This window comes from Arctopsyche grandis, chromosome 12, assembly GCF_051622035.1.
Source record: "Arctopsyche grandis isolate Sample6627 chromosome 12, ASM5162203v2, whole genome shotgun sequence".
NCBI lineage: Eukaryota > Metazoa > Arthropoda > Insecta > Trichoptera > Hydropsychidae > Arctopsyche > Arctopsyche grandis.
Window position 1 is genome coordinate 23,365,232 of NC_135366.1, and position 19,848 is coordinate 23,385,079.

General features: G+C 38.4%; 1 protein-coding gene across 2 annotated transcripts in view; it reads left to right on the forward strand.

The window, feature by feature from the left end:
- The first annotated feature begins 4,086 nt into the window (after positions 1-4,086).
- Positions 4,087-19,848, forward strand: part of shn (zinc finger protein schnurri) — a 66,881-nt gene continuing 51,119 nt past the window's right edge. The window contains exon 1 of one of the 2 annotated variants that reach the window (XM_077442784.1): positions 4,087-4,402. In XM_077442784.1, coding sequence (XP_077298910.1) covers positions 4,279-4,402 — 124 coding nt within the window. In that variant the 5' untranslated portion in view covers positions 4,087-4,278. Of the gene's footprint in view, positions 4,403-13,886; positions 14,001-19,848 lie in introns of those variants that run through there. The other variant, XM_077442785.1, reaches the window with a different exon arrangement.

The following is a 19,848-nucleotide window of genomic DNA, read 5'->3' on the forward strand; positions in this document are numbered from 1 at the left end:
ACAGGTAAAATATGTATACATATATCATTTTTTTTCGTCCAAGGCACTATTACATGAAAGTTCATTACATTTTCAAGATTTTTATAATTTTTGACAAAAATTATATGAATTTTTAGATTAAATAACGGGTTTCCGGAAATTTTTGATTTTTGACAACGGGTTTCCGAAAACCCATGGAAACCATTGGAGTGACCAGTGGTGTAGTCGGACCAGATCAGGCCAGGTCGCCACCCTGGCACTTTGATTGATATAAACATTGTTTTTCGAGTATAATTAAAAAATATTTTGATTAAAATTTCATATAAAATTTTGTATTTCAAATATTGTTATCAGACTCTCGTTCTAACACTCGATGACCACAATCGAATAGTAATCTGAGCACATTCAAAACTTAAAAGACGTTTAATGAACTTTATTCGATATTTTATCTAAAACCACCCAAAACTTCGAAAGACAACATTCTTTGAACTATTAACCATACGCACTTGAGGATAGATAAAATGAAGGAACTTAGCTTAAATGAAAAGACATATCTAAATTCACATGTTAAAATTTGACTGGTTCTTTTTTACTCTTTTTTACTACACCACTGCGTACATTGTACATATAACTATATAAGGACACATTCATATATTCCATTGACGCATTCATATGCATCCATATAGAATGTACCAAATAATGCTTTCCGTACTTACTGGTTACCTGCAGTTGCTGGTACGTGTTGTGCTAATATGAATAGACCTTAATTCCGACATATATTAATAATTAATAATATTATTAATAATGTATTTACGAATTAAGTAATAATTTATTACTAAACTTATGCTGCACGTGGTTTCCGTTACACGCTCAATTACCAATCTCTCAGAAAGGACATGTTTTTACAAGCTTTTTTTGCCCTCTTGCTTAGAACATTGTTGGGTTTTCTAAGAAATAGACCATTTCTAAGAAAAAATAAATCGCGTGTAAGCCGTCCTTTAATTAATTATTATTAACGAAATTTTATGCTATTCCATTTTTCACTGTTTAAATTTTACTTTATAGTTCATCCAAATACATATGTAAGTAAATGCTAATTATAGAGAGGCAACGATAGAATTAAGCTATACGTTACGATGTTTTTTTAAATTTCAATATAATCGTACAAATCTTAGATAAGAATCGTTAATTCTTCATATATAGTCACATTTACATACATAGGCTTAATTAAAATGTTATCAATACTAAGAAATGTAAATTAAATCAGATTTAAATATAGCAAATTTTCGTGAAATTTATGTAACAGCACGTATGTATGTATGAACATACATACATATGTATGCAAAATTACTTATCAAACTTCGGCGGACGTCACTTAAGAGATCGATAAATACACACGTTTACAAAGTATACGACTATCTATTAAAAAGGATATCGTCTTCTAATATTATACCAAACAAATTGAAACCGTGATCGATAACCTTTTAGGTGACTAATTAAAGTTTTCATCGGATTAGTGGGTCAAAGGAAAATAATCAAATATGTACGTCATCCGTCGTCAGACCATCACAGATGCAGGTCGTCGGGTCACATTATTATAAGGTGACCATTATTTTCAAACTGAAAACCAGGACGATTTATTTCTTAATATGTACTTCCAATATTTAAAACTAGCACAAATGATTAATTTTCTTTAATGCTCTTTTAAAATTCTACATAGAACTGGTTAAAATTATTCTTATCGTTTAGCAAACATTTTAAAGTTTAAGCATTCAATATTGCGTTTCATCACCGGACCACATATTGTTCGTCATAAAGTCCTTCGACAGACGCATATGTTCCTGGTAAACAAAGACAATATTTGACTAATTTGCCAAAATTTAAATTATTAGATAAAAAAGTGTACTGGTTTTATCTTACAACTTACCAGGACAGACATTCAAAAATCCAGTACTGTACTGGTAAAAACAGTACGAATGGTCACCTTACATTACGCTGACCATACGTCCATTATTTTAGAGGACAGTCCTTTATCCCACTGCTCTGTCCTTTGGATTTATTTATTTTCAAAAGTGAGCATTGGAACCAACAGTCAGATGTTTTTCTTATTGACTTGTGACTTTTCAATACTTTTAAATACTTATAATTAATTATCTAGCGAATTTTGAAAGTCAAAAATATATTAAAAGTCACATTTTTTCCGTGATGTAATGAGTAAGGGCCGGATAACCAAGGTGCCGTCTTGAAAAAAACGGCCCCAGAGGGTGCTGTGTATTGTTCATTGCATTGTTAAAGGTTCGCCGAACGTGTTTTTTTAACTCTAGCTTTGTAAATAGAACTAAACCACCCCGATTCCTAGAAAAAGCACTGTGACTATTCGGTATCTAGTAATGAGTAGAGGTAGAATAGCCAAGGTGGCGCTCATTGTTCCATTGATGTAAATCCTTTGTAAAAAAGGTTCGGCAAACCTTTAACAATGCATTTACAACGTTTGAACAATACGCAGCACGCTCTGGGTCCGGGCTTTAGTAATGAGCTATTATTGTTGATTTTTCACTACGTTTATAAGGATTGGTCTTTTATCTTAATTTTTTTTTATCTAAACGTACTTTTTTGAACCGTATATGCAGTAGTATCACCCCAATTTTGGAACAACGGGTTTCCAATTTTTTTTTCAACAAAATTATTTTGAAAATATATACATTTTTTTTTCGTCCAAGGCACTATTAAATGAAAGTTCATTAAATTTTCGAGATTTATATAATTATTGACAAAAATTATATGAATTTTTAGATTAAATAACGGGTTTCCGGAAACCATTAGGGTGACACCACTGCGTAGATGTCTTTTGAATTTCAATAACGTGTTACAAATATAATTGTTTAAAACTCTAAATGTTGTATGCTTATATTTTATAATAAATGTTGTAAATTTCCAATCATTTTTTAAGTTATAAAACGATTCTTTATGTCCTTTATTTTCTCAAAAAAAAATATGGTATTGTATAGTAAATAGTATTGAAGTTTGAGCTACTGAGAATATTTGTACGCTTTTATTACAAGGCTTTTCTATGTTTTACTTCGCAAAAGATTGAGCTAAATTTCCCACAGTCTTCCGATCGGTTTGAAACTTCGCCATTTTGCGCGGTTTGGTCAACGATGGAAATTTAAATCGAATCTGTTAAATAGTTCGACGGTGAAAAATAATCGTAACAAACACTTGTAAATATTTATATATAATTTTAGCTATAAGCTAATTTACAAAAAAATTACATTTCAATAACTTAAATCTAAAATTCTATATTTAACTTATATGTACTGTCACTCACAGAGGTGTCTCTTTGCTCCTCGCAAGAATGCATCCATGATCTTAGAAGACCTGATGCACCCAGGGAGGGCGTTATACATCAGTACACCCCTGTGAAAGACACCCCCAGCTGCCTTTCTTTTTCTTACTCTACCTACAAATAAATTATTCTTATTTCTAGTGTTATGATTATGAATATCTCTATTTCTTATTTTATAATCTTTAAAATAATCGGGTAATAAGTTCTAGAGGTAGGATAGTCACAGTGCTATCCATTGTTCGGCATACCTTTAACAATGCATTTACAACCTTTGAACAATACGGCCCCCTCAGGCTCCGGTGACTATTATTACTATTATTGAGTTATTACTAATAACTCATGATCTAACTTATAAACAAACGATAATGTGCTTAGCTTTAAACTATTACTAATACTTAACCATCCCAATTCATCTAACATACTTAAAAAGCGAAATTTTTGAAGACGGTAACGTTTATTTAGCGTTGAATTGGAATTTCGAACGTTTCGATGAAACGGTTCGTCGACGAGGTTCAGCTCGGAAGCAAAGCGGGCAGGACGATGCTCAAAATGGATTCGTACACGTTGCGGGATCGGTCAATGCGTCGAAAGGGTTGATCGTTGGTGTGGTGTACTGGTGTTATCATAACGAAGGGTGATGATGAACGATAAGAGCGCAGAACAGTATGGGAATGCGAGTGGCAGCCCTGTCGATGGGCGATGGGCTCGGGGGCGCGGGAGGGGAGGGGAGGGGAGGGGGAGGGTTGCCGCGGGCGGAGGTCAGTCTTCAGTCGTGGCGGGTCGGTCGCGCCATCCGCAGGTGTGCGCCGCCGTAGAGGCGCGGGCGATGCGGCGCGCGCACCCGCTCCCGCCCCCGCACACGCACCCGCGCACCCACCCCCTCGGGCACGGAAGTGGAAGTGGACGCAGAAGCGGAAGCGGACGCGGACGGGGACGGGGACCCCTCCACGGAGATGGCGCGCCGCAAACCCACCGCACCCACCGCCCACTCGCACTCGCACAACTCGCACTTCAACCACTCCAACTCCAACTCCAACTCCAACAACTCCAATCACCAACAGACGACACACTCTCACAGTGAGTATCTTCATCATCATCATCACCATATCTTAATACCGTATATGTCCTTCGATACCAACCGTCGACGTGATGTTCTTCCAAATAAACAGTATAAACACCGGGGATTCCGTCCCCTCCCCCCTCCGCCCCGCGCCTGCCTCACACGTCACTCATCCCCAGATGTACTCTTCGACGTGCGTTATCTTTATCTATTCTTTCGTTCGTTCTCTTCGTACCCTCTTCCATATATATAATATACGACGTGTGAACATTGACGTTTGAATTTTTTTTTCGTTTGTTTTTATTTTGAAAAAATAATTGTAAACAAATCGCACGTTACATAATACGTTGAACGTTCACTTGTCGAGGTGTCGTATTCGACGATGCGTCGAAAATCAATATATATATAAGAGGATTTTAATTGAAGTATGTACATAGGTAATTGTGATCTTATCTACGTCGATGCATTTATGTTGCTAATGATTTCCTTTGCCGTAACAACGTCACTGAATGTATCCAGTAAATTTACGCTAAATGTATCGTCGACTTACTATGAAAACTTTCTATCTCTGTTTTTCAAAATGTTAAAAAGTACATTGAAGATGTCATACAGGTTTATAGAGCTAATTTTTAGCATTTTTTGTAAATCTAACTCGGTAAACGGGTTACATCTGAAATGTGAATCGCTACCAGGATAACCACCGGTACGAAAATCTCACAGCAAATGCGTTTTTATACGAGATTTTGGCAGTTTTCTGTACGGCAATTTTCGTGCGACAGTAGAACCGCGCGAGCGATTTTCGTAGCAGCGGTTATCCTGGGATGTAACCATCTTAACTCATGCCACCTCAATTTTCATATACACATGCATCCCAACCATGTCAAATACGACGGGGGAAAAAAAAGATTGTTTATTTTGTAATGATGTTTTTTTATATTAAATCTAACACTACTATTAAGGGAAGAAACCTATTCAGTTGCGAAAAAACCTATTCGGTTTTTTTGTGACTATATTTTATTTTATTTACAATATTGCCATATTGACATTACATAATTTCTCCAAGTCGTCATTATGGCTAAACAAAATAAATCAATTAAACAATCCTTCAACCAGAGCAGCATGTTTTAGCAACAAATCAAAGCTAACAGAAATCTCGTGGAGGAGCTTGATGCCCTTGCGACGAATAATGAAGCTAACAAATCAGTAGTTCCACAGGAAAAGAGAACACAAACTACGGCATTCAATGTATCCGTGTTGGCTGGGAACATTGAAGATCAATTCTGCAAGAATTTTAGGATTGCTCTGCTTAAATTGAATCACCGATCATATTATCAGCAAATTTAATAATATCATCCAACCTCAAGATTACTGGCATCGCTATTGCCTCGAAAATATTTTAAAAAATTAGCATTGTTATTGTTTTTCCATATAAATTTGCTTATCATTTTATCGATTACTTTGTCTAAAATATTATTATTGTCATCGTCAAGCGTAAAAAAACAGCTCACGCTATACTCGAGTCCGATTCGTATCCACATAGTATGCAAAGTAAGTGATACTTGCGTTATGAGGATGTGCGTTTTATTCTTTCATTCATGACTCGACGGCGTTATTATTGTTGAATAAATTGTCGGCGCTTGATAGAGCCGTTTAGCTAGAAAACATCTCGTTTCATTGATAATAATAAACACCAGATAAAACACATCGTATGTATGTGTGAGTTTGTGTTGTTATCGCGCGATTATGCACATCGACTCGTTAAAGCGGTCTGAGCGTTGCGTGCGTGCGTCACCAGTGCAAGGGTTAACAAATGCCCATTAAAATTGAATTATGTCCACAATACAATCTAAAAACTGATTTCCAGTTGCGCACTTTGCATCGAACACGTGCACTCGATAGTGTGAATAATTCAAAAAGTAGAATTTGGCGCTTTCCGTGCAAGAATTAGTATCCATCACGTTGTGCGTGTGTGACGCACCTGTTGATCGTTCCGAAAATAGCTATCCACCATTTTTTGTTGTTTTCGTACACAGACTATGTCTGTGTATTTGAACAGACGCTGATAGATCGGTGGGGAGAGGGGACCGAGATGGAGGGATAGCCCATTGTTGCTCACCGGTGCATTGCAATGCGTGTCTACCTGTTAAGGGCAAATGTCGAATCCCTACCGTACAGGTAGGTATTCCCCCTTTTGTTGTACGCCGTGCGACTTGCACTGCTCTGGGGAATACTTTTTTCTCCCACCCCTCTTTTTTTTTTTCATCTTTCGATGAGCCCTTTTACGAATAAGCTGCCTCTCGTTTCTCAGTAAAATGCCGCTGAAATCATTTTGTAAGGTTTCACAATGCTTAAATCGGACGGCTGGTTAGAAAGAAACAGAGTCGTTCAAATTTGAACGACTCATACTCGGATTTAGTGTTTCAATCGCGTTTTATTTTCAAATAATGGATATGAATATTGAATTATGTATGTACATACTAACTAAGAGTGACTCGGCAATATCTAGTGTATGCAAATCTGAGATGCGATTTCAGTATTTTTCTTATGATTAGGCCAAATTGAAGAGAGGCGAATCCTTTACGCTAAATGCGTACATTTTATTAGTTCGGTAGTCCTTACGGCATGCATTGATGAAGACTCGAAAAATGAACTCGTACCAAAGCATTAAGATTAGGAATGGGAGTAGATGGTGTATGCGTGATATTCATGGGAGGTGCTGAAAAAACCGTCTACCCCCACTCCTAATCTTAATGCTTTGGTACGAGTTCATTTTTCGAGTCTTCTTTGAGTTTGTGCCGTAAGGTGGACCCGTATTAGTTTCATGTATGTATTAGTCATATATAAATCTCTTACTGTTTTTGAGGTTAAAAAGTTTTTTTTTTATATAAAATATAATATTACATAATTGTTCTTTTTCAAGTTAAATCTTTTAAAGATCGATATCTAAATTTTGGGTTGTTTCAAAGCTTATTTTTTTATCTGATTTGTAAGTTTGTAACTGGTTTTTGTAGTTAACAGGTAAAATGGCTTTTTTTTATGAACTTGCGATTCATTTGAAACCCGGGAGTTTTAAACGATTCGAAACCGTTTCAGTCGACTGTTCATTATCGCTGTTTTGCTATTATTATTGCCTGGTTATCAGTGCGCACACTTGTCCGATATATTTTTACGTCGTTCGCGTAGAATTATTCCATCTAAATAGGCGTCCTTGAAGTGGAACACGTATGCCATCCGAAGAGAAGCCCTGTTGCTCTTTCGCAGTACACCTCGCCACACATGACGCACGTCGAAGGTTACTCTCCACGTCTCATTTATTCACAGTTCGAGCGATGCGTCACGTTGCATTCATTTGTTTATTTATTTATTTATTTTTTATTTCGAATTAGAATTTTTAATTAAGTTCATCTATCGAGTCGCGATTACTACATTTGTTTGCGTAATATGTGTATATAAATATTGTATGCGAATGCAAATGAGATCGATTCTTGCGAATCCGCGCCGTATGTACATATGTATGATATAATGGAGGTATGCGTGAGGAGTGAGGAATGAGGAGTGCAGGAGTGGTGATGATGGAGGTGGATGTGGAGGTGGAGGTGGACGGTGCGGCAAACAAAGTGCGGCCATTGAAAGATGGCGGCGGCGGGGCGCGGGCAGGTGCGCCCCTCTGCCCCCCCTCCGCCTCCCCCTCCCCTCCCTCCGCCTCCCCCTCCCCTCGACGGGGAATCCTCGTGGCGCCACCGGTCTCGGTCTCGGTCTCAGCCTCAGTCTCTCCCCCTCTTACCCCCCCCCTCTGTCTCTCTGCCCGTCCGATCTGCTTTCGCAATAACATACAATAACCCTTTACCGCTCTAGCCGCATGTTTACAACGCAGCTCTGTGTGCGCGCGCACTGATACACACACACACACCCAAAAAATTACACACTCGCAATATGTAATTTTATTTGTTTGTGTGTGTGTGTGTGTATATCTTTTCATGCGAGCGTCTTCTCTATGTTGACGCAGAATGACCAACCGTCATAAGGAAATTGTCGAGTGTGTTCACGCGTTCGTTTGTTTGAATGTTCTATTTTGATTATTCATTTGTTTTTTTTTTTTTATTTTATTGTTTTTAATTATTGAATGCTCTATGTTGTTGACTATACGTATATGTATGCACTTCATTCATTAAATTCGAATTTTAATATGTTAATTCTGTGGTTGTATTTCGCCATGTAGTATTTTCTGATAATGTTTAAAATCTACGTATGTATTTTATTTTTTACCTACATAGATATGTATATACCAGGAAGGCCTGACGGGTAGAAACCAATGCACCTTTCCTATTCAATTAATTAATTACAAACATTGCAGCATTTTTATTACATACATAAATCACTGTATTTCGAAAGAACACGAAATTAACAATTAATTAATTAATCCATAGAGACATCTATGTATTTAGACTTGTACATAAATCAAATTCAGATATTTGTTACAGCGGGTAGGATGATTTTTGCCAATTTGAGGAACCGTTTCAACAGTGAAAATCAGATACATTGGCAAACTCTGATGTGAAACGATCGACTTGTGAGTCACAAATATCCAAGTCAAACCGGCAGTATTAAAGATTAGCACGGGATCGAACCCAGTAATCTCTCGGTGCTAAACATATGGACGTATAACGAGTGGCGTGAACTAGTGGTTCGCATATTATGCTTTCGAGCAGAGTGGTCACGGGTTCGAGTCCCGCTGCTGGCCAGGCCTTAGTTTGTTACTTAAGGTCGATCGTTTCTCATCAGAGTTTGCCAATTTTTCTGATTTTCATTGAAACGGTTACTATAAAAATGGCATCTCCTTTCCTATCTCTCTTGCTTATCTCAAGTTATTCAGCATCTTGAGGTTCGTCAATTTGATTATAAAATGCCGCAAAAATTTCTCCATAGATGTCACTGAATGTTTGTATGAATTCGCATTGTATAAAATGCTTATGTATATTGATTGTATTGTATCTGTGTAAGTGCACTCGTCGCTTTGTAGCGATCTGTAAAGGCGAGTGTTCATGTTCTATGAAATAAAATAAAATAAAAGGACTCAGTATGACGTCCTGCGAATAAATGCCGTATTCAAATCTAAAATGCCCCTAGAAGAAAAAGTGATGAAGTATGGATGCTAAACTTGGGCATTGAACACCCGAATGCTTCATAAGGGCCAGTGTACTAAAAGAAGTATAGAAAGCTGTATGCTTAGCATAACGAGGAGAGATAGAAAACGAAATACGTGGGTTAGAAGTAAAACAAAGGTGGTTGATGTAGTGGTTAGCATTCATATGTTGCCAACAACTGATAGGTCTCGTGTTCGAGCCCTGGCTAGAGCTCGATTGAATTGAATCGGACGTTTTATGATTTTAAGTATATTTGTGGTGCTGCTGATCAGATTGGCATGTTTGTAGCTCCAAGTCGATAGTTTCTTATCAGTTTTCCAATTGATTTGATTTTATTGTTTAAACGGTTCTTCACAAATTGGCCACTTACCCTATATTTGTCACCACTGTCTGATTATAATTTAAAATTTATATATATACACATACATATATACAGTGAGCGACAAAAATAGGTACGCACATAGATTTCGGACAAACAGCGCGAAACAAACCTCTCTACCTGCCGTAAACAATGAGACCCCAACCTTTTTTTTTTTTTACACAACTCTATGTACCGTTGGTTCAAAGATTTACAAAGCTGATGGTCAATTCCCTATTTAGTTTCGCGTTAACTTTGGTTGCAATAGCATCGCATCGGAAAAATGTCGTCCGCACGCCAAATGTCGACCGATGAAAAAGCGGTAATTTTGGCTCTTACGAGAGAGCGAATCGCGTATCCAGAGATTGCTCGTCGGGTGGGGTTTAGTGAAGGTTCTGTGAGAAAATTCACCAAAAAATACAGTGATACAGGATTATTAACAAGGGCTCCAGGATCTGGAAGGAAGTCAAAATTGATGGAACGTGAAAATCGTGTCCTAAAACGTGCTGCTCTTCAAGATCAATTTATTACTGCTTCTAAAATCAGTGATGAGGTTTACACTTCAACATCCACAGCAGTACATACCCGTATGATCCAAAGGAAGCTGAATAAATTAGGGTTTAGAGCGATCAAATTCGCGAAAAAGCCACTTCTGGCGGTTTCAATGAAGAAAAAGCAGTTGAAATGGGCCAAGGACAAGAAGAATTGGATATCAGAGGACTGGTACAGGGTGGTTTTCTCAGATGAATCTAATTGGAATCTTATTGGATCAGATGGGAAGACCACAGTTCGCCGTAGAAGTGGAGTATGTTTTCACGCGTTGTGTTTCGCGACCGCGAAGCATTCTCCGTATGTCATGATATGGGGGTGCATTACAGGATATGGAATGGGGGCGCTAGAGTTCGTCCGAAGGTCCATGAATGCTATCCAATACGAAAACACGATACGGGAACGTGTTTTACCCACCATCGAAGCACTCACAGAATTCGTCGCTGAACCAATATTTCAGGACGAATCTGCACCTTGATATCGAGCTCGTTCTGTAAGTTATCAAACCGTTTTTCTATCTTTAATTTGTTTTTTTATGTGGTAAATATCATCGACTTGTTTTAGATAACCAATTATAAAGAAAGTTTGGGAATTAAATCCCTTACCTGGCCCGGGAACAGTCCAGACCTGAACATTATCGAAAATTTATGGGCGATTTTGAAGAGGAAAGTAAAAGCCTGCAATCCAAAAACGCTTCAAGAGCTGGAAAACATAATAACGGAGGCATGGGAAAAGGATATTTCCCCAGATGTTATAAAAAAATTGTTTTATTCTATGCCCAGAAGAATTGAGGCAGTAATCAAAGATAAAGGGGGAATTACTAAATATTAAGCTTTATTTTATTTATATATTATTGTTTTATGTATATATTATTAATAGGAAACATTTAAAAAATGTATACCGTGAAAACCGCTTTAAATTAAATTAAAAACTCCCGAAGAACTGCCAATACTTTTTTCCCAACTTTGTCCATTTCGTAAATAATTCCAATATCTCAATAAATACATCAATATAATTAATAATTTGTCTTGTTTTATTATCTTAATGATCCTAGTCATGATTTCAGAAACTTTTAAATGAAAAATATTGCGATATATACGAATAAAATGAAATTTTGCTACTGCGTACCTATTTTTGTCGCTCACTGTAGAACATCCATATATAGTAGAGGCAAAAAAAATATGAACATCAGTATCGAGTTCCAAACATCGATAAAAACGACACTTGTTGTTTGTTATTATTATACATATCTATAACTTTATTTTTATGCATGTATCAATTATTTTTCCGTTGAAATACCAACGGGCACAACACTAGTTATAGTATGAACATCGTTCATTGACAAATTATTTGATAAATCATTTAAATAAGCATCCTTATCATTCATGTTACGTTGTTCTTTACTTCTTATTTTTTACATACCTCCTTTACGTTTTTTGTGTTTGATGTCTAACTTATTTGTTTTTACTTACCTCCTTTACGTTTCACATGGCTTTCGTGTTAGTGGTCATTTTATCTCATATCCGATCGTTTTCATACTTTGCCATATTGCTCATTTTGGTCATCAATATACGTTATTTATGGTATTATGAATGCTTAGGATCTTCCTAGATAATCCCGTGCCCGGTTAACCGGTTTGCTAATCCTAGAGTGTGTTTTATATACATTTTAGTATGTAGACATATGTGTACATACCTACACATGTTCCTGGAAGATTCATCATTGGACCTGTTCATAAAATAAATAAAAAATCCGCCATAATAATAACCATTTATTTTCGGATAAAAATAGAAAAAGAAGCAGGGAATTCACCAGGCTTTACCTACAATACAATTCAAGGATAACTTCCAAGAAATATTTATTCTGTGATTCGGAGGGTTCGTACGTAAATATTTTTTTGCGTTTAACGGTTCCCCATGTAACAGAATTTTCGAATATTATTACATTATTATTATTATTTAATAAATCTCAGTAATACCGAATAGTAACTATCCATACCTGTGTAGACACCTACATAATATGGCGATGGAATCAAGCACTGGTGATCAAATAGCTTCTCGGAAACGACACGTATACATACTCGTCGTATTTGACGTCTGTCAAACTCGCAGTTGATCATCGGCCAAGTCTCCATCGCACATTTACAAAACATGCGCTAATTACCGCCTTGATACGAATCGATTAATCTTCGCTGTGAATTTCTCAATAATCAAATGTAACGTTTGACATCTAACGCAAAATTCCTAGAAACGTTTTATACACGGAGAGATGGCGTATCTCTCCAGAGTGCACCCTTCTAGGAAACCTCCTATTAAATCCCTCCCCCCTTTTACCTGATTTAATGAACTACGAATACAGGTAGCCGACCGACGAGGTAGTGCTTTTATACGTTTTTCTTAAATCTCATTCCCCATTCTCTGAAATCTCACACGATTTATTTTCTTTGTGTGAGTGTATGTATGTTGGTTTTGTCAGATTTATATACCGTGTCCCTTGACCCATTGACTGTTGAGATCAACACCTACATGTATGTAATCTAATGACGCATTCGTCGTTGCAACGAGAGAAGCAGCAGTGTTGGGTTTATTGCATTGTCCGCTGTGGTTCAAAGTCCAGCTGGTCCGGAAGTTCATTCAACTTTTCTCAATCCGATCGTCCCTACGCTCGAATGGTCATCTCGTTGCAAAATAATAAAACGCTTTGAACGAAATCATCCTTGACGAATCTGGAGCAGAGAGTCGTTTGTTGATTTTTATTTGTTGTTTCGACTTGTTGTTTCGCAGAGCTCACCTGCTACTTCTTTTCTCGCCGTGGCAGGTGGCTGTTGTTGCTCAAAAGACCTTTCCGTCGACAAAGGTGGTACACATAAACGTACGAAAGACCTGTTTTTCTACCGATACTTTTACCTTGCGTTCGAATTTTTATTTATTTTCGAACTCAACGCGGGAGATCAAAAAACCTAGTATTGTCATGGACATACGCATAATCTAAACACGATGTGCATAAGTATTCGACTGGTCAACCTCATCGAGTCGAACTTTCGCAACCCCGCTGAGTCGTGCTCAACTACACACTCTCCTTTTTTGCTTCGGATAATTGAAACGTATTCTCGGAATTGATTCGATCCGCGTACAATCTCGCTTCTGGAAATCGACGCAACTGCCTATCTATCTAGTCCTCTCGGTAGAATTCCTCGTCGGTGTCTCCTGCTAATTCGTCTTCTTTCGGAATCGATTAAATGCGCGACACGTAACTCGAGGAATGTGTTTCGTCAACTATTTGTCCAATTTCTCTTTTGTCGTGCGATCGTTTCAGCTGTCTCGTCTGCGTCTGTCTACTTGGGACGAACCACCTTCGGGAACGCTCCGATCAAATATGTCGCGAATTTCTCGCAGAATTTGCTCAGGTGTTTTGTCTTTTGTTCTTCGTTTCGAGTGTTTGCGCGGGTGTGTGTTATTTTGCATATTTGCGATTTTCGCGCACGCCACTGGACCGGGCGTCGCGTCGCAGCGGGGGCGGCTTCCAGCGGCGTCCGCGCCCCGAAATAGTTCCTACTCAATTTTGGTACGTAAAATTAAAAATAGACGCAAATCTGTGCACGCCCACGCTTTGCGCTTCTACGCTCCCTCGGGACTCTTGTTGGTCGTTTGCCACCTTTGCAGCTCGTCCGAGCGATATTCGTCTATGTATAATGCAGATATGCTCCTGCTTTAGACCGCTTTACATCAACTCGAGTGATATTGTCCCATTATAAATACGCGGAAATTCCCATCTGTTTACTGTTTCGCCCGATCGCCTTTGACGATTCGACACTTGGAACTATTGTGGGAAATTGGCTCACGCTGTTCAAAGCGACTGACTTCGTGTTGCTCGGATGGAATGTGTGAACCTCGCTCGGTCGGTAGATGTGAACCGAATTATAAAATTTTGAGCCACTCGATTAAATCAATCGGCCGGCCTCGAGGCACAAGTAAAAGGTTTGAATTTGCGTAAAGTTTGATACAGAAGGAAATTTCGTGCAACAAGTCGAAGACGGTCATCTATCTGCACACGTTTAAAACCTAATCTTAAATTTATAAACTCGTGAACATCGATTGACTTTCAAACCGTTCATATTGTAGACATACGACCAGAGATTGGTGGTCGAGTTGCCGCCATAAAATAACAACAGACCTCTCCATTGTCTTAGAAAGCAGGAGAGCAAAAAAAATGGTTGAACCATTTTTGCATCTCTGCATATGACCTAAGATGCACACCGTGTATCTCGTTTATGTAATTGACAGACACATGGAGACACAATGCGCTCGCAGATACACATCCGCGCGCAAGGAGACTCGATGCATTGATTTTATTTATTTATTTATTTAAGTACTGTAGCGAGGAGTGTAGAGAGGTTTTCGAGATCGGAGTGAAAAACGCAGCAGTATAGTAGAGGTAGTTATTGTTCTCGATCCGTCGGCCTGCCAGCTCCTAATGAAGCACGGACCAAAACCGCCTAATATTTATACCCGTCGGATACTCTCCACTTTCGCGTCAAAAATACCTCGCTGTATGAATGAACCGTATAAAACAAGCAATAAGGTCTCGCGACCTATCGACCAATGATCTCTCTGTGCTGACAGTACACACTGTGTATAAATATTCGGCGGATCTGTTCCGTGCCGTTAGGTGGTTTTGGTCCGTGCTTCATTAGAATCTGGCTCGTCGATGGATCAAGAACAATAAGCTACCTTTTCCAGCAAGTAAGTACTCGCTGCGTCTTTCAATCTTCGAAAACCTTTCACACGTCTTTGGAATTATATTGATATGGTGGTTTTTGTTCATAGTGATGATATGGTGGTTTTTCCCAATTTGATAAGGAACTATTTCAACAATAAAATTAGATAAATTGGCAAACTATGATAGGAAACCAGCAGCACTGCAGATAGTACTCGGAATAAATTATTTTCAATCAAGCTCAATCCATGGGATTGAACCCGGCAACCACCTCGGTGGTTAACAACGACCAAGCTATGCTGCTGGATGTGTGATTAATTTTAACGCAGCTACATTGGAATTTTTGCTGTTTGGTTAGAAGATTGCACGAAAATCTTTCGTATAGCATATCTTCGATTAATGAGAATGTTTTGGATTCGGACATCTCACGTCTAGTCACCTACATATTTTATCAGATAACGCCATCTTGGTTACCTGTCCTCCACGCGCTATCTTGACAGGCGGCATTAAGTGCGATTAATTACTAGTGACTCAAAACGATCCAGCCTACAATTTATTGCGCTTGCAATTTATGCGGTGCATTCTCAGAACCACTGACGAGTCGCCAACACGCACTTAAGGTCGAAAATTGTATTACATTTAAATAAATAATACCACGCACTATAATATAATGTACACATAAAAACATGGACTCATCGATTTCGCGGAAAAACGTTTTCAAGTGTCGGTAAGCTCGACGAAATTCTAGCGATAACGCACATCCGTCGTTTTGACTTTGGTGCGCGATGATTCAATCGCTCGGGAGAATCCTTCGAGGGGGCGTTTAGCAATCGGCGAAAACCGATCATCCGCTTGTGTAATCGTTTTGCAATTTTCGGCGTCATCGTGGCCATCTATCCACTGTGCTACAGGTCCTAGTAGCTACACATGTTGATCTATCTCCGTCTCTCTCACGTTGTGTGTGTGTATGCGATTGTAATTTTTCCGCGAACCGTCTCGGCCGGTTCTGGGGAAGCCTGTTATCTCTATCTACGATATGTGGGTATGCATAATATGGTTGCGGTCGCTGGTTTTTTGTTTGTTTGGCTGATAATCGGTTTTTATTACAATTCCGGCGGTGCGTTGACGTAAATATGGCAGAAATTTATTTTCAAAAGTCACTTTTTAATGACCCGCTATTTTATCGTACTTTGCCAATTTACTACGGTCGTTTTTCTCGTTTATAATTGGATTTGCGTAGTGGCTTGTTGACATGCCACTGATGGTTATGTAAAATAATATTTCATTTTAAATATACATTAATTGGGCTCATACACGTGTACAAGGCGAGGATCGTGGAAATTTCTCTATTTCTGCCTTACATGCGAGCAGGATGATAGCCCTCGCGTCATGATCGCACACATGCAAGTAAGGGCGAAAACACACAGCGATGGACGTAGCATCATCACTAGAGGTAGGACCGGAATTGCGCCGTCTATTGTTCCATTATTGTAAATGCTTTGTAAAAAAGGTTCGGCAAACCTTTAACAATGCATTTACAACATGTGAACAATGAACAGCGCGCTCTGGGTCCGCTCTTTAATCATCTCTAAGCTAAGCCCGAACCCAGAAGGTGCCGCGTATTGTTCAAATGTTGTAAATGCATTGTTAAAGGTTTGCCGAACCTTTTTTACAAAGGATTTACAACAATGGAACAATGAGCGGCACCTTGGCTATCCTACCTCTAATCCTCACAGCAGCGAACGTACAAAAAAAATGTGGCGTGCCTTCCACGGATTCATGGAGCGGCGAGTACGCGTCGTCCTAAAACGACCCCCTGGAGTGTTTTCGGTGAAATTGTATCCTTGCTTGATAGTGATCGATAGTGGTGTATCCTATATTTGAAGAAATGTATTAGAAATTGTCGACGTGCCACGTTTCGTGCTGTGTGTTTTCGCCCTAAGGCTATTGTTTTTTTAATACTTGGGAAAGGTAGTATAGCCGATGGACCTAATTTTTATATTTTTCACGTGGGTAATTTATTCCTAGTATTTCTGCAGTGCTGCTGGTCAGCTTCTATTGCGATCGTTTCCTATCAGAGTTTGGCAATTTACTTGGTTCCTGAAATTGGGCGTAAATAGAGCATCAGACTGCTTAAAATTAAAATCTTAAGTTTGCACATTTTTTTATTATGTTAATAAGTCGGCATATAATTCCGAGACTACGCGTTCTCATTTGTACGTATCATCATTATGACTGCTCGCGAACAGTTGGAACGTTTTTCTTCTACTTCTATATATACTTACTTAAATACTATAATATTATTGTTAGCTGGTGAAAATGCTTAGAATAACTCTTCGCGCTATTCTCGCTATTGTTTGTTGTCTTACTATCTATTACTATATGTTTATTTTGCTTGTATGAAGTAGGTCATTCTGTTTTGATGGTCGTTAAGTCTTCGCAACTTGAAAATTCAATCTGGTGCTTTATTAATAATGCCTAAGGTAATGTTTTTATTTATGAAAGTTGGCACGCAAGTGCGTACGAGGAAAACTAAACCAATAAGATTACTTGTCTTGTCGTGCAAAAGTGGGGTGTATCGAAATTTTAACGATTTGGAAATTCCGGCTTAAGTGGAATTGCTGTTTTGAGTATGATATTTATTTGAGTCACAAGCATATTAATTTAAAAGCTAACTGTTAATTAATTAAGCTCATTATCAGAGAGAACTGTGACGAATTTCCTTTACAAAACAACTTTTTTGTTGGCTTTTTAGTTCAGCAAGTAAGTGCAAGCACTTGCAATATGTTGTGTGATTGCGTCATTCCTTCATCTGTCGTCCAGATTTTTAATTGGATAGTTTGATCAAATTTTGTTTAAAAAAATGAGAATTTATCATTCAAAGTAGTACGATATCTTAAATCGCGTCTGACCAGAAAAGCAAGATCAAGTTTACTAAAATGTTCTCAATGGATTCAAAGTGTGCATCGTCATTGAGGCATTTGCTCTGCCCACTTGCTTGCCGACTAGTTTACACCTGCAGTTTAAAACATACGAATAATCGAACCAACAGGTAAAAGTTTGATTCGATCTTGCGAGATTGGAGAGGACGTTTGAGCCGTAGGAGTGGCCTGAGAAGTGTTTGACGTTCACTGTTCAAGCACTATCGTCGGTTTCACTAGTCCACTGCAAATTCTACAAGTGTTGTTGTATTGTTTTCATTGGAAAGGAAGTATTGGAATACATTTTGAGGTTATCCATCTGCGATGATGATGATGAACTAGTCTCGAGTGCCGGTTTGGCTGGGTGTTGGAGAACAACTGGTGATAGTTGTTAGGCGCGAGGCGACCTTCGGCTTTGGCCGAGACGCCCGGCGTCTGCGTCTCGCGCCTCGGCTTCCCCAACCGCACACACACACACTGATACACATCGCATACCTCACGCATGCCAATAAACTGCTCTGCCAACATTGCTATCCACCTTCGAACCGAACGAAAGAACGATCGTTCCCCGTAGATCTTGACATTCGATACCACTAAGCCTCTCACAAGTCCTACAGAAAATCTCCTACAGCCATTCGCCATCCACTGCTGAATGAAGGCCTCTCCAACACGCTTCCATTCGTCTCTGTTTTGCGCAATTCTCATCCATCTCACTCCACACATTTCCCTAGTTTCATCTACCCATTTTCCCCGCGGTCTTCTGGTAAACGGGCTACTTGTCAATTGTGAATCGCAACAGGATAACTGCTCGCGCGGATCGAAATTTGGTCGCAAAATTGGTCGTAAATACTTTTTTTACGTGATTTTAAATATAATTAAATTGTATACAAATAGTAGGTAGGATAGGATGGTTTTGGTAATTTGACGAGGAACCGTTTCGACAATGAAATCAAGTAAATTGGCTAACTCTGATAGGGAACGATCGACTTGGAGTCCCAAATATTCAAGTCTGACCGGCAGCATTACAGAAAATACTCAGAAGAAATTCTTTTATATCGAGGTCAATCCAGGGCTCGAACTCGAGAACTTTGGTGTTTATCATTTACGCCACCACCGAGCTATACTGCTACGATAGGTATCTGCACTGGAAATATCTGTAGGAAAATTGTGTCCTTACCAACACTCTCCCTTCTGCGCAATATTGAAAATGTACCATGCTGTTGGAGAGTATTACTGCAATTTATATTTTGTTGAGGCTTAGGTTGAGGTAGGATTATGGAAGAAGCCCCGAGATTGGAATATCCCATTTTCGAATGCACCTATAACTTGGTAAAACTTGTTGTAAGATAGTAGTATGTTTTCTCCCCGCCCCCCTTGTGTAATTTTGCAAACAAACCAGTTGTAGAGGGTTTCTCAAATTGCTTCATCAGTTCGGTCTTATTAATTTGATATAAAAATATTTAGGAGGATTAGAAGAGTGCAAGACAATGTCCATACCAATTATAGATAAATTCAATTGGACATTCATTACTTGTCGGACATTAGTGACACATTTAAAATGCTCTTCTTTGCATTTGCTTCATATTATTGTTTCGAAACATCTGTTGTTATATGTACATATGTAATATTATTCTGTGTATCATACTTTGACGTATATTATATATTTTACATTGATTTAAAAAATAAATAAAACTAAAAATGATCACAAATGTACACTTACATAGATTGAATTGATAATATGTGTTCTGAGGAAGTCAAGTGCCGAAATTATGTAT